Source organism: Arachis stenosperma, chromosome 9 (assembly GCF_014773155.1).
Source record: "Arachis stenosperma cultivar V10309 chromosome 9, arast.V10309.gnm1.PFL2, whole genome shotgun sequence".
In the NCBI taxonomy this organism is placed as follows: domain Eukaryota; kingdom Viridiplantae; phylum Streptophyta; class Magnoliopsida; order Fabales; family Fabaceae; genus Arachis; species Arachis stenosperma.
This window is the reverse complement of record NC_080385.1, coordinates 44,774,224-44,789,847: the sequence shown is the minus strand read 5'-3', so window position 1 is coordinate 44,789,847 and position 15,624 is coordinate 44,774,224. Positions and strand designations below refer to the sequence as shown.

The window sequence follows — 15,624 nt, the reverse complement described above, 5'->3', positions numbered from 1 at the left end:
TTTTTTGTTGTCCCTTAAGAAAGCATACTTCAAATGAGATGGGAGAGGCTTCAATTCACTCTTTGCCTCAAGCTGAGGTTCCTTTTCGTCAAGCTCACGGAGTTCATTCTCAACAACTTTCTCATGTTCACCCTCTTGGTCATCTGTCTCTTCAATAACATGGTAGCACAACTTGTTATGGTCTTCTTCTTGCATTTTCGCTACCACTTCATCAATTACATCACATCAGAGAACGAAATGCTCTTCGGGAGGATGCTTCATGGCTTCTTCTAAATTGAACTTGATAGTCTTGTCTCTAACCTCAAAGGAATATGTGACGGTGAAGGCATCTAACTTGAATTTAGAGGTCTTAAGGAAGGGTCTACCAAGTAGAACGGAGGATGAGCTTCTATTTTCTGTTGGAGGCATTTCAAGGATGTAAAAGTCAACCGAAAAGATCAAATCCTTGATCGCCACAAGTACATCTTTGGCTATTCCTATTACCATGATCACACTTTTATCGACCAAGGCAAACCTCACCGCCGACTTCTTTAATGGAGCTAAATTCAACCGCACAAAGGTAGAAAGCGGCATGATGCTTACACAAGCTCCAAGATCACACATACAATCATGAAAAGTGTGTCCACCAATACAACAAGACACCAAACAAGGCCCAGGGTCACCACATTTCTTTGGAATAGGTTCCATCAAGGAAGAAATTGAACTACCCAAGGATAATGTCTCCAATTCTCCTATCCTATCCTTGTGTGTACATAAGTCTTTCAAGAATTTTGCATACTTTGGAATTTGTTGAATAGAATCAAGAAGTGGTATGGTTACCTCAACCTTCTTGAACACTTGAAGCATGTTCAAATCAAATTCCGGTGTCTTCTTTACTTTCTTCACCATGGAAGGGAATGGAATAGGGATAGACTCATCCACTAGAGCTTTTCTCTTGGGTTCTTTGAGGTTTACTCCTTCTTCCTCATGCCTCTTGTCTACCTCCCCCTTTTCATGTGGAGCTTCAACAATCACTTCTTCCTTATGAATGTCCTCCAAGACCCTTGGAGTTATCTCCTCCAATATAGTTCCCGACCGTAGGGTGATGGCGTTGAGACTGCCCTTTGGGTTTGGTTGGGGTTGGGATGGAAGGTTAGAAGAACTTGAGGGTTGGTTGGTATTGTTGGAGGAGGACATGGACATCTTCGAAATCATGTTGGCAAAATTGACCGATTGAGCACTCATGGCCTCGAATTGAGCCTTATAGCCCTCATCCCGTTTATCCACAACGGCTCTAAGCTCGTCAACTTGAATGGTGGGAGATGGAGAGATTTGGTTAGATTGTTGTCTATGGTGTGGTGCTTGGTACTTGGTGTAGTTGTTTTGGTTTAAGTTGTGATGATTTTGGTTGGCTTGGTAGTTGTTGTTGTTGTTGTGGTGTGATGAGCGGATAATTTGTACGCTTTTTGGCATTGTTTTTAGTATATTTTTAGTATGTTTTAGTAAGTTTTTATTATATTTTTATTAGTTTTTAGTTAAAATTCATTTTTCTGGACTTTACTATAAGTTTGTGTATTTTTCTATGATTTCAGGTATTTTCTGGCTGAAATTGAGGGACCTGAGCAAAAATCTGATTCAGAGACTGAAAAGGACTGCAGATGCTGTTGGATTCTGACCTCCCTGCACTCAAAGTGGATTTTCTGGAGTTACAGAAGCCCAATTGGCGCGCTCTCAACGGCGTTGGAAAGTAGATATCCTGGGCTTTCCAGCAATGTATAATAGTCCATACTTTGCCCGAGATTTGATGGCCCAAACCGGCGTTCCAAATCAGCTCAAAACTGCCCGGCGTTAAACGCCGGAACTGGCACAAGAATGGGAGTTAGACGCCCAAACTGGCACAAAAGCTGGCGTTTAACTTCAAGAAGAGTCTCTACACGAAAATGCTTCAATGCTCAGCCCAAGCACACACCAAGTGGGCCCGGAAGTGGATTTTTCTGTCATTTACTCATTTCTGTAAACCTTAGGCTACTAGTTCTTTATAAATAGGACCTTTTGCTATTGTATTTTCATCTTGGTTTTTCTGGTTCCCTCTCTGGGGCCGAAGCCAATTATCACTTTTGTTCTTATGTATTTTCAACGGTGGAGTTTCTACACACCATAGATTAAGGTGTGGAGCTCTGCTGTACCTCGAGTATTAATGCAATTACTATTGTTCTTCTATTCAATTCAGCTTGTTCTTATTCCAAGATATTCATTCGCACTCAAGAACTTGATGAATGTGATGATTATGTGACGCTCATCATCATTCTCACTTATGAACGCGTGCCTGACAACCACTCTCGTTCTACAAGCAAACAAGGCTTGGATGTTTATCTCTTGGATTCTTTAATCGGAATCTTCGTGGTATAAGCTAGAATTGATGGCGGCATTCAAGAGAATCCGGAAGGTCTAAACCTTGTATGTGGTATTCTGAGTAGGATTCAATGATTGAATGACTGTGACGAGCTTCAAACTCCTGAAGGCTGGGCGTTAGTGACAGACGCAAAAGAATCAATGGATTCTACTCCAACCTGATTGAGAACCGACAGATGAATAGTCGTGCCGTGACAGGGTGCGTTGAACATTTTCACTGAGAGGACGGGACTGTAGTCACTGACAACGGTGATGCCCAACATACAGCTTGCCATGGAAAGGAGTAAGAAGGATTGGATGAAGACAGTAGGAAAGCAGAGAGACGGAAGGGACAAAGCATCTCCATACGCTTATCTGAAGTTCTCACCAATGAATTACATAAGTATCTCTATCTTTATTTTATTCTTTATTCATATATCATCCATAACCATTTGAATCTGCTTGACTGAGATTTACAAGGTGACCATAGCTTGTTTCATACCAACAATCTCCGTGGGATCAACCCTTACTCGCGTAAGGTTTATTACTTGGACGACCCAGTGCACTTGCTGGTTAGTTGTGCGAAGTTGTGAAATTATGTTTATACCATAGTATTGAGCACCAAGTTTTTGGATTCATTACCGGGGATTATTTGAGTTGTGAAAAGTAGTGATCACAATTTCGTGTACCATGGTGGTATTGAGATGAAGATTGGTTGTTGTTGTGATGAGAAGGAGAGTTGTTCCATCTTTGGTTTTGATTGCTCCCTTGTGCATTATCCCTCCACCCTTGATGTTGATTACTACCATGAGGGTAGTGGTTTTGGCCTTGAGAAGGATAGGGTGGACGATTATTGTAATTCACATTGGCCACCACAAGGGCATGTTCCTCTTGAATTTGATGGCATTGATCGGTGTAATGTGTAGTGCTAGAGCACAAACCACAAATCCTAGGAGGGCCTTTAAGTTGAGCAACTGGGGGTGGAGCTTGGACGGCTTGGATGGAGTAGAATTCCTTTTGATCCTTTTGTATTTGTGTGAGGATGGTGGTCATATCCCAAAGTGCTTTGGTTAGGCTTGATTTGGAAGGGGACGGTTCTACCACACCCTTGAGAGGATTACTTCTCACCCTTGTATGTTGTGTAGCTTCAGCAACATCCTTTATCAAACTCCAAGCTTCTCCCTCCATCTTGTTTTTCGAAAGGGAACCACCGCTAGAAGCGGTGAGCAATCTTCTATCTTCCACATAAAGACCTCCGGTGAAGTAGCTAATGAGCAAGTGAGTGTTCATTCCATGGTGTGGACAAAATTCTAATAGCCTCTTGAACCGAGACCAATACTCGTACAAACTCTCTTGGTCTCTTTACATTATAACCGGAATCTCCTTCCAGATGTAGTCGGTCTTCTCCGGTGGGAAGAATTTATCTAGAAACTCTCTTCTCAAGAAATCCCAATTGGTAGCAATCTCATCCGGTAGCGAATAAAACCATGTCTTTGCTTGTGCTTCAAGAGAGAAAGGGAAGGCAAAAGCCATGATAGCCACCTCGTCAGCTCTACACCTTCGAGCCATAGAACAAGCAACTTGAAAATACTTTAGATGTCAGATGGGGTCTTGACCCGGCAACCCATGATACTTAGGTAGTAGATTATCAAGCTAATCTTCAATTCAAAGTTTGGATCAAGGTTAGGATACCTTGCTTGCAATGGTTGAAGTACAATATCCAGAGCTCCTTGCTCATGTAAAGTGATCCGGCGTGGCTCCGCCATGTATGGTTCACCTGTAGGATGCAAAGATGTATTAGTAGTTCCAACAGAAGAATAGGAAGCTGGTGCACGAAATTGCAATAACACTTTTGCAATCCCGCACAACTAACCAGCAAGTGCACTGGGTCGTCCAAGTAATACCTTGCGTGAGCAAGGGTCGATCCCACGGAGATTGTCGGCTTGAAGCAAGCTATGGTTATCTTGTAAATCTTAGTCAGGATATCAGAAATTATCAGGATTGATTGTAAAAAGCAAAAGAACATGTAATGGTTACTTGTATTGCAGTAATGGAGAATAGGTTGAGGTTTGGAGATGCTCCATCTTCCGAATCTCTGCTTTCCTACTGTCTTCTTCATCAAACACGCATGTCTCCTTCCATGGCAAGCTCGTGTAGGGTCTCACTGTTGTCAGCAGCTACCTCCCATCCGCGCAGTGAAAGCTAATGCACACACTCTGTCACAGTGCTGCCAATCACCGGTTTGGTTCCCTCCCCTACCGGAATAGAATCACTCTTTTGCGTCTGTCACTAACGCCCAGTAGGTTACAGGTTTGAAGCACGTCACAGTCATTCAATCATTGAATCCTACTCAGAATACCACAGACAAGGTTTAGACCTTCCGGATTCTCTTGAATGCTGCCATCAGGTCCTGCCTATACCACGAAGATTCCGATTAAAGAACCCAAGAGATAACTACTCAATCTAAGATAGAACAGAGGTGGTTGTCAGGCACGTGTTCATGGTTGAGAATGATGATGATTGTCACGGATCATCACATTCATCCGGATTAAGAACAAGTGTTATCTTAGAATGGAAGCAAGCATGATTGAATAAGAAACAGTAGTAATTGCATTAATCCATCAAGACACAGCAGAGCTCCTCACCCCCAACCATGGGGTTTAGAAACTCATGCTGTGGAAGAAAATGTGTACAATGTCATAAGGTCACATCCGGTACTGATTACAATGTAAAAAGGTCCTATAAGTAGTAAACTAGTATCCTAAGGTTTACAGAAATGAGTAAATGACAGAAAAATCCACTTCCTGGCCCACTTGGTGTGTGCTTGGGCTGAGCAATGAAGGAAATTCGTGTAGAGACCTTTTCTGGAGTTAAACGCCAGTTCTCATGCCAGTTTGGGCGTTTAACTCCAACTTTTATTCCAGTTCCGGCGTTTAACGCTGGAATTTCTGAGGCCGGATTGCTACGCGGGTTTGGGCCATCAAATCTTGGACAAAGTATGGACTATTATATATTGCTGGAAAGCCCAGGATGTCTACTTTCCAATGCCGTTGAGAGCGCGCCAATTGGGCTTCTGTAGCTCCAGAAAATCCACTTCGAGTGCAGGGAGGTCAGAATCCAACAGCATCTGCAGTCCTTTTCAGTCTCTGGATCAGATTTTTGCTCAGGACCCTCAATTTCAGTCAGAAAATACCTGAAATTACAGAAAAACACACAAACTCATAGTAAAGTCCAGAAAAGTGAATTTTAATTAAAAACTAATAGAAATATACTAAAAACTAACTAAAAGATACTAAAAACATACTAAAAACAATGCCAAAAAGCATACAAATTATCCGCTCATCACAACACCAAACTTAAATTGTTGCTTGTCCCCAAGCAACTGAAAATCAAAATAGGATAAAAAGAAGAGAATATACTATAGACTCCAAAACATCAAAGAAACACAGCTCCAATTAGATGAGCGGGACTAGTAGCTTTTTGCCTCCGAACAGTTTTGGCATCTCACTCTATCCTTTGAAGTTCAGAATGATTGGCATCTATAAGAACTCAGAACTCAGATAGTGTTATTGATTCTCCTAGTTAAGTACATTGATTCTTGAACATAGCCAGTGTATGAGTCTTGGCTGTGGCCCAAAGCACTCTGTCTTCCAGTATTACCACCGGATACATACATGCCACAGACACATAATTGGGTGAACCTTCTTAGATTGTGACTCAGCTTTGCTAAAGTCCCCAATTAGAGGTATCCAGGGTTCTTAAGCACACTCTTGTTGCTTTGGATCACAACTTTATTTCCTTCTCTTTTTTTTTTCTTTTTTTTTTCTTTCTTTTTTTCTTTTCTTTTTCTTTTTCTTTCTTCTTTTTTTTTCGAATTTTTTTTTCACTGCTTTTCTTGCTTCAAGAATCAATTTGATGATTTTTCAGATCCTCAATAACAGTTCTCTTTCTCCTCATTCTTTCAAGAGCCAACAATTTCAACATTCTTAAAACAACAAATTCAAAAGACATATGCACTGTTCAAGCATTCATTCAGAAAACAAAAAGTATTGTCACCACATCAAACTAATTCAACTAGTTTCAGAGATAAATTTCAAAATCCTGTACTTCTTGTTCTTTTGTGATTAAAGCATTTTTCTTTTAAGAGAGGTGATGGATTCATAGGACATTCATAGCTTTAAGGCATAAACTTAAATTTTATTAATTATGAACTAAGAACAAGACTCAAATATAGATATAAAATGAGACTAAAAATAATAAATAAAAAAAATGAAAAATAATAGGCTCCTAATGATAGAGGTTTTCACAGAGTTAGAACTCAACAACCTTGATTTTGAGAAGTGGATGCTCCCTCAGCTTGAGAGGAGAGCTTTTGGCGTTTCATCTCTTGAATTTCACGCCCTGCTTCTCTTGTTCCTTCAGCAATTTGCAGAGCATGCAGTTCTGATTCTGCTGTTCTTCTTTCAGTTGCTCCATAGTCTCTTGCAACTTGTTAATAGATGCTTCTAGGTTGGACCAGTAGTCAACTCTTGGGAATTCAGGGAGGAATTCCTGCGCCCTCCTCTTGATGGAGTTGTCTTGCACTTGTCCTTCCATTGACTTCTTGGTGATTGGGTGTTCAATGGGTGTGAACTCATCTACCCCCATCTTCACCCCAGCCTCTTTACAGAGCAATGAAATCAAGCTTGGATAAGCCAATTTGGCTTCAGTGGAATTCTTATTTGCAATTGTGTAAATCTCACAGGCAATCACATGATGGACCTCCACCTCTTTTCCAAGCATAATGCAATGAATCATCACTGCTCTCTTGATGGTGACCTCAGAACGGTTGCTAGTGGGCAATATGGAATGCCCAATAAAGTCTAGCCAACCTCTTGCAATTGGTTTGAGGTCTCCCATCTTGAGTTGGTTTGGGACACCCTTAGAATTGGTTATCCACTTAGTTCCAGGGAGGCATATGTCCTCTAGAACCTGATCCAACCCCTTATCTACTCTCACCATCCTCCTATTAAAGGAATCAGGATCATCTTGCAGTTGAGGCAACTTGAATATTTCTCTTATTTTGTCCAGATGGAAGTATATAACTTTCCCTCTGACCATGGTTCTATGGGTATGGTAAGCAGTTCCAGTCATTCTCTGCTTATCTGTTAGCCACAGATTTGAGTAGAATTCCTGAACCATGTTCCTTCCAACCTTTGTCTCAGGATTGGTCAAAACTTCCCAACCTCTGTTTCGAATTTGCTCTTGGATCTCCGGATATTCATCTTCTTTCAGATCAAATTTAACTTCCGGGATCACTGCCCTCAGACCCATTATTTTGTGATAATGGTCTTCATGTTCTTTGGTTAAGAACTTCTCTTCATTCCAAAGATTCTTTGGATTAGTCTCTTTCTTTCCTCTTGAGTTGGTTTGTTTTCCCTTGGGAGCCATGATATTGATGAATCTTGGCTTAGTGATCACGGAAAAGCACACCAAACTTAGAGGTTTTGCTTGTCCTCAAGCAAAAAGAAAAGAAAGAAGATAAGAGAGAGAGGGGGAGAAAATTCGAATGGTGTGAGGAAGGAGGGGTGAGGAACGTTCATTTATAGAGTGGGGGGAGTAGAATTTCGAAAACAAAAGAGAGATTTGAAAGGAAATTTGAAAAGATATGAAAAATATTTGAGAAAAGGGTGAGTTTTTGAAGAAGATTTGAGATTATTTTGAAATAGATTTGAAGAATGGTTTTGATTTTTGAAGATTTGAAAGTGAATGATGAATGATTGAAGTGTGATTTTGTAGAAAAGTATGGGTGAGAAAAGGAAAGTTTGAAAAAAAATCTGATTTGAAAACAAAATTGTGGTCCCCCCACCAAGCTGGCGTTAAACGCCCAGAATGGCACCCATTCTGGCGTTTAACGCCCATCTGTTGCCCCACTTGGGCGTTTAACGCCCAGCCAGGTACCCTGGCTGGCGTTAAACGCCAGAAATTCTTCCTCACTGGGCGTTTTTCTAAAACGCCCAGGATGCTGCACACCTGGCGTTAAACGCCCAGAATGGTGCCCATTCTGGCGTTTAACGCCCAAAATGGCACCATTCCTGGCGTTAAACGCCCAGAATGGTACCCATTCTGGCGTTTAATGCCCAAAATGCCCCTTACTGGCGTTTTTTCGCCAGTAAGCTCATTTTCTCTGCTTTTTGAGCTGAATCCTTCTGTAACTCTGTGAATTCCTTCATTTTTGATACTTGCCTCTGTAAGAACTAATCATACAACTTCCTAATGACTGGGTTGCCTCCCAGCAAGCGCTTCTTTACTGTCTTTAGCTGGACTTTCACTGAGAATCACTCAAGTCTCAGTTTTGAGCATTCCTGCTCAAAATTTCCTTCAAGATAGTGTTTGATCCTCTGTCCATTAACAATGAACTTCTTGTCAGAATCAATATCCTGAAGCTCAACATATCCATATGGTGATACTCCTGTAATCACATACGGACCCCTCCACCGGGACTTGAGTTTTCCTGGAAACAATTTGAGCCTGGAGTTGAAGAGCAGAACTTTCTGTCCTGGCTCAAAGACTCTGGTTGACAATCTCTTGTCATGCCACTTCTTTGCCTTTTCCTTATAAATTTTTGCATTTCAAAGGCATTGAGTCTGAACTCCTCTAGCTCATTTAGCTGGAGCAGTCTTTTCTCACCAGCTAACTGTGCATCCATGTTTAGGAATCTGGTTGCCCAGTAGGCTTTATGTTCCAGTTCCACAGGCAAATGACAGGCCTTCCCATACACCAATTGGTATGGAGAGGTTCCTATAGGAGTCTTGAATGCTGTTCTGTATGCCCACAGAGCATCATCCAAGCTCTTTGCCCAATCCTTTCTTCGGGCCATTACAGTCCGTTCCAGGATTCTTTTTAGCTCTCTGTTAGAGACTTCAGCTTGCCCATTTGTCTGTGGATGATACGGAGTTGCCACTTTATGGCTGATTCCATATCTAACCATAGCAGAGTATAGCTGTTTATTGCAGAAATGAGTGCCCCCATCACTGATTAGCACTCTGGGGACGCCAAACCTGCTGAAAATGTTTTTCTGGAGGAATTTCAGCACAGTCTTGGTATCATTAGTGGGTGTAGCAATTGCTTCTACCCATTTAGATACATAATCCACTGCCACCAGAATGTAAGTGTTTGAGTATGATGGTGGGAATGGCCCCATGAAATCAATTCCCCATACATCAAACAATTCTATCTCTAGTATTTCTTGTTGAGGCATGGCATATCCGTGAGGCAGGTTACCAGCTCTTTGGCAACTGTCACAGTTACGCACAAACTCTCGGGAGTCTTTATAGAGAGTAGGCCAGTAGAAGCCGCACTGGAGAACTTTAGTGGTTGTTCGCTCACTTCCAAAATGTCCTCCATACTGTGATCCATGGCAGTGCCATAGGATCCTTCGTGCTTCCTCTCTGGGTACACACCTGCGGATCACTCCGTCAGCACATCTCTTAAAGAGATATGGTTCATCCCAAAGGTAGTACTTGGCATCTGAAATTAGTTTCTTTCTCTGCACATAACTGTACTCTTTGGGTATGAACCTCACAGCTTTATAGTTTGCAATATCTGCAAACCATGGAGCTTCCTGAATGGCAAAGAGTTGCTCATCTGGGAAGGTCTCAGAGATCTCAGTAGAAGGGAGGGACGCCCCAGCTACTGGTTCTATTCTGGACAGATGATCAGCTACTTGATTCTCTGTCCCTTTTCTGTCTCTTATTTCTATATCAAACTCTTGCAGAAGCAACACCCATCTGATAAGCCTGGGTTTGGAATCCTGCTTTGTGAGTAAGTATTTAAGAGCAGCATGGTCAGTGTACACAATCACCTTTGATCCCACTAAGTAGGATCTAAACTTGTCAATGGCATAGACCACTGCAAGTAATTCTTTTTCTGTGGTTGTGTAATTCTTCTGTGCATCATTTAGAACACGGCTAGCATAATAAATGACATGCAGAAGTTTGTTATGCCTCTGTCCCAACACTGCACCAATGGCATGATCACTGGCATCACACATCAATTCAAATGGTAATGCCCAATCTGGTGCAGAGATGACTGGTGCTGTGACCAGTTTAGCTTTCAGGGTCTCAAATGCCTGCAAACACTGTGTGTCAAACACAAATGGTGTGTCAGCAGCTAACAGGTTACTCAGAGGTTTAGCAATTTTCGAAAAATCCTTGATAAACCTTCTGTAGAATCCTGTATGCCCCAGAAAGCTTCTGATTGCCTTAACATTGGCAGGTGGTGGTAATTTTTCAATTACCTCTACCTTTGCCTTATCCACCTCTATTCCCCTGCTTGAAATTTTGTGCCCAAGGACAATTCCTTCAGTCACCATAAAGTGACATTTTTCCCAGTTTAAAACCAGGTTAGTCTCTTGGCATCTTTTCAGGACAAGTGATAGGTGGTTAAGACAGGAGCTGAATGAGTCTCCATATACTGAAAAGTCATCCATGAAGACTTCCAGAAATTTCTCTACCATATCTGAGAAGATAGAGAGCATGCACCTCTGAAAGGTTGCAGGTGCATTGCACAGACCAAAAGGCATTCTCCTGTAGGCAAACACGCCAGAAGGGCAGGTGAATGCTGTTTTTTCTTGGTCCTGGGGATCTACTGCAATTTGGTTATAGCCTGAATAGCCGTCCAAAAAGCAGTAGTAATCATGGCCAGCTAGTCTTTCTAGCATTTGGTCTATGAATGGTAAAGGAAAATGATCCTTTCTGGTGGCTGTATTGAGTCTTCTGTAGTCAATGCACATGCGCCACCCTGTGACTGTTCTTGTAGGGACCAGTTCATTTTTTTCATTGTGAACCACTGTCATGCCTCCCTTTTTGGGAACAACTTGGACAGGGCTCACCCAGGGGCTATCAGAAATAGGATAAATAATCCCAGCCTCCAGTAATTTAGTGACCTCTTTCTGCACCACCTCCTTCATGGCAGGATTTAGCCTCCTCTGTGGTTGGACCACTGGTTTGGCATTATCCTCCAACAGGATCTTGTGCATGCATCTAGCTGGGCTAATACCCTTGAGATCACTTATGGACCACCCAAGAGCTGTTTTGTGTGTCCTTAGCACTTTAATCAGTGCTTCCTCTTCCTGTGGATTTAAAGCAGAGCTTATAATCACTGGAAAAGTGTCACCCTCTCCCAGAAATGCATATTTCAGGGATGATGGTAGTGGTTTGAGTTCAGGCTTAGGAGGCTTATCCTCCTCCTGAGGAATTTTCGAAAATTCCTTTGCCTCCTCTGGCTCTTCCTGATAAGTTTGAGCATCTTTGAAGATGTCCTCAAGCTCTGATTCTAGGCTTTCAGCCATATTGATCTCTTCTACCAGAGAGTCAATAATGTCAGCGTCCATGCAGTCCTCTGGTGTGTCTGGATGCTGCATAGCTTTTACAGCATTCAACTTGAACTCATCCTCATTGACTCTCAAGGTTACTTCCCCCTTTTGTACATCAATGAGAGTTCGTCCAGTTGCTAGGAAAGGTCTTCCTAGAATGAGAGTTGCATTTTTATGCTCCTCCATTTCCAGCACCACAAAGTCAGTTGGAAAGGCAAACGGCCCAACCTTGACAATCATGTCCTCTATTATGCCTGATGGGTGTTTAATGGAGCCATCAGCAAGTTGGAGGCATATCCTGGTTGGTTTGACTTCTCCAATCAACCCAAGCTTTCTGATAGTGGATGCAGGTATTAAATTAATACTTGCTCCAAGATCACATAAGGCTACCTTGGTGTAAGTGCCTTCCAATGTGCATGGTATCAGAAAGCTTCCAGGATCTTGAAGCTTTTCTGGTAAGCTTTTTAGAATGACTGCACTGCATTCTTCAGTGAGAAACACTTTTTCAGTTTCTCTCCAATCCTTCTTATGACTTAAGATCTCTTTCATGAACTTAGCATAAGAAGGTATTTGCTCAAGTGCCTCTGCAAAAGGAATCTTTATTTCAAGAGTCCTTAAATAGTCTGCAAAGCGGGCAAATTGTTTATCCTGTTCCGCTTTGCGGAGTTTCTGAGGATAAGGCATCTTGGCTTGATATTCTTCAACCTTAGATGCTGCAGGTTTATTCCTTACAGAAGTGGTTGAAGAAGCCTTGTTAGAGGGATTACTGTCAGCACTCTCAGGTGTCTGATCCTCCCTTGGCGTTTGAACGCCAGGAATGGGTGAAGTTTGGGCGTTAACGCCAACTTCCCTTCCTTTTCTGGCGTTTGAACGCCAGAACTGGGCAAGGAATGGGCGTTTAACGCCAGCTTTCCTTCCCTTTCTGGCGTTTGAACGCCAGAACTGGGCAAGGAATGGGCGTTTAACGCCAACTTTCCTTCCCTTTCTGGCGTTTGAACGCCAATATTCCTCTCTGGGCTCTTACTGTCCTCAGAGGGATTTTGAACAGTGGTTTGGTTGTCCTCTGTCATTTGTTCCTTATTTGGCTTTTTGCTCTTTTGAACAGTGTTATTCAAGGTCTTTCCACTCCTCAATTGAACTGCTTGACACTCTTCTGTTATCTGTTTAGATATTTGCTGTTTTGCTTGACTCAACTGTAGTTCTATGCTTTTATTAGCAACTTTAGTTTCATTGAGCATCTCTTTAAATTCTGCTAACTGTTCTGTCATCAGGAGTAGTTGTTGATTAAGCTCCATTACCTGTTCTTGAGGATTAGAGTCAGTGACTACTGTCATGACTTCCTCTTCTGGAGAGAACTCATTGCTAGAGTATAGATATTGGTTCCTAGCAACAGTGTCTATAAGCTCTTGAGCTTCTTCAATTGTCTTTCTCATGTGTATAGATCCACCAGCTGAGTGGTCTAAAGACATCTGAGCTTTTTCTGTAAGCCCATAGTAGAAAATGTCTAACTGTACCCACTCTGAAAACATTTCAGAGGGACATTTTCTTAGCATACCTCTATACCTCTCCCAGGCATTATAAAGGGATTCATGATCCTCTTGTTTAAAGCCTTGGATGTCCAGCCTTAGCTGTGTCATCCTCTTTGGAGGTAAAAATGATTCAGGAATTTGTCTGATAACTGTTTCCATGTCTTTATGCTTGCTGTAGGTTGGTTATTTAACCACCTTTTAGCTTGATCTTTTACAGCAAATGGAAACAGTAATAGTCTGTAGACATCCTGATCTACATCTTTATCATGTACTGTGTCAGCAATTTGTAAGAACTGTGCCAGAAACTCAGTAGGTTCTTCCTGTGGAAGACCGGAATACTGGCAATTTTGTTGCACTATGATAATGAGTTGAGGGTTTAGCTCAAAGCTGCTTGCTTTGATGGGAGGTATACAGATGCTACTCCCATATGCAGCTGTAATGGGGTTAGCATAAGACCCCAGAGTCCTCTTGGACTGATTAATTCCACTTAAGTCCATAATGGACAAAAGGGAAATGAGAATAATTGCAAAGAGATAAATTTTGTTTGTTTTAAAATTTTTTTTTTTGAAATAACCGAAAAAAAGAAAATAAAATAAAGGAAAATTAAAATGAAAATTCGAAAATCAAAAGAGAATAAGATCAAAGCAAATTGAGAACTGAATCAATTAGTAAAAAAAAAGATTTTGAAAACAGCAATTAAAAAGATATGATTGAAAAAATTTTTATGAAAAAGATTTGATTCTTAAAAAGAGGAAAGAGAAAAACACAAAAAGACACCAAACTTAAAATTTTTAGAAAATCAAACACTAAATTTTCGAAAATTTTGAAGGAAAAACACAAAGAGGACACCAAACTTAGAACTTTTGTGAATTAAAAAGGGACTAAGAATAAGAAAAATTCGAAAATCAAAAGAAAAACAACAGCATGCAATTGACACCAAACTTAGAATATGAAACTAGACTCAACTAAAAGACTCTAAACCAAAAAAAAAAAAAATAGTCCTAATCTAAGCAACAAGATAAGCCGTCAGTTGTCCAAACTCGAACAATCCCCGGCAACGGCGCCAAAAACTTGGTGCACGAAATTGCAATAACACTTTTGCAATCCCGCACAACTAACCAGCAAGTGCACTGGGTCGTCCAAGTAATACCTTGCGTGAGCAAGGGTCGATCCCACGGAGATTGTCGGCTTGAAGCAAGCTATGGTTATCTTGTAAATCTTAGTCAGGATATCAGAAATTATCAGGATTGATTGTAAAAAGCAAAAGAACATGTAATGGTTACTTGTATTGCAGTAATGGAGAATAGGTTGAGGTTTGGAGATGCTCCATCTTCCGAATCTCTGCTTTCCTACTGTCTTCTTCATCAAACACGCATGTCTCCTTCCATGGCAAGCTCGTGTAGGGTCTCACTGTTGTCAGCAGCTACCTCCCATCCACGCAGTGAAAGCTAATGCACACACTCTGTCACAGTGCTGCCAATCACCGGTTTGGTTCCCTCCCCTACCGGAATAGAATCACTCTTTTGCGTCTGTCACTAACGCCCAGTAGGTTACAGGTTTGAAGCACGTCACAGTCATTCAATCATTGAATCCTACTCAGAATACCACAGACAAGGTTTAGACCTTCCGGATTCTCTTGAATGCTGCCATCAGGTCCTGCCTATACCACGAAGATTCCGATTAAAGAACCCAAGAGATAACTACTCAATCTAAGATAGAACAGAGGTGGTTGTCAGGCACGTGTTCATGGTTGAGAATGATGATGATTGTCACGGATCATCACATTCATCGGATTAAGAACAAGTGTTATCTTAGAATGGAAGCAAGCATGATTGAATAAGAAACATAGTAATTGCATTAATCCATCAAGACACAGCAGAGCTCCTCACCCCAACCATGGGGTTTAGAAACTCATGCTGTGGAAGAAAATGTGTACAATGTCATAAGGTCACATCCGGTACTGATTACAATGTAAAAAGTCCTATAAGTAGTAAACTAGTATCCTAAGGTTTACAGAAATGAGTAAATGACAGAAAAATCCACTTCCTGGCCCACTTGGTGTGTGCTTGGGCTGAGCAATGAAGGAAATTCGTGTAGAGACCTTTTCTGGAGTTAAACGCCAGTTCTCATGCCAGTTTGGCGTTTAACTCCAACTTTTATTCCAGTTCCGGCGTTTAACGCTGGAATTTCTGAGGCCGGATTGCTACGCGGGTTTGGGCCATCAAATCTTGGACAAAGTATGGACTATTATATATTGCTGGAAAGCCCAGGATGTCTACTTTCCAATTCCATTGAGAGCGCGCCAATTGGGCTTCTGTAGCTCCAGAAAATCCACTTCGAGTGCAGGGAGGTCAGAATCCAACAGCATCT

The 15,624-nt window shown here is 41.6% G+C and overlaps 1 protein-coding gene across 1 annotated transcript; it reads right to left on the bottom strand.

Moving 5' to 3' along the window:
• Window positions 1–225: 225 nt before the first annotated feature.
• Window positions 226–4,136, bottom strand: LOC130949467 (uncharacterized). The gene is made up of 4 exons (XM_057878178.1): window positions 4,063–4,136; window positions 3,737–3,928; window positions 3,060–3,637; window positions 226–1,286 (listed from the first exon to the last, which is right to left on the bottom strand). Exons 1-4 carry the CDS (start codon window positions 4,134–4,136, stop codon window positions 226–228), a joined length of 1,905 nt encoding a protein of 634 aa, XP_057734161.1.
• Window positions 4,137–15,624: the final 11,488 nt, after the last annotated feature.

Bases quoted from the DNA above. Each gene is read 5' to 3' on its own strand.
- LOC130949467 (XM_057878178.1), bottom strand. From the start codon at position 4,136: ATGGCGGAGCCACGCCGGATCACTTTACATGAGCAAGGAGCTCTGGAT. The intron at 3,638-3,736 runs GTAAAGAGACCA...CTTGCTCATTAG, and splicing joins AAGGAGATTCCGGTTATAAT to CTACTTCACCGGAGGTCTTT. The intron at 1,287-3,059 runs GTACACGAAATT...CCACCATTCAAG, and splicing joins TTCATCTCAATACCACCATG to TTGACGAGCTTAGAGCCGTT.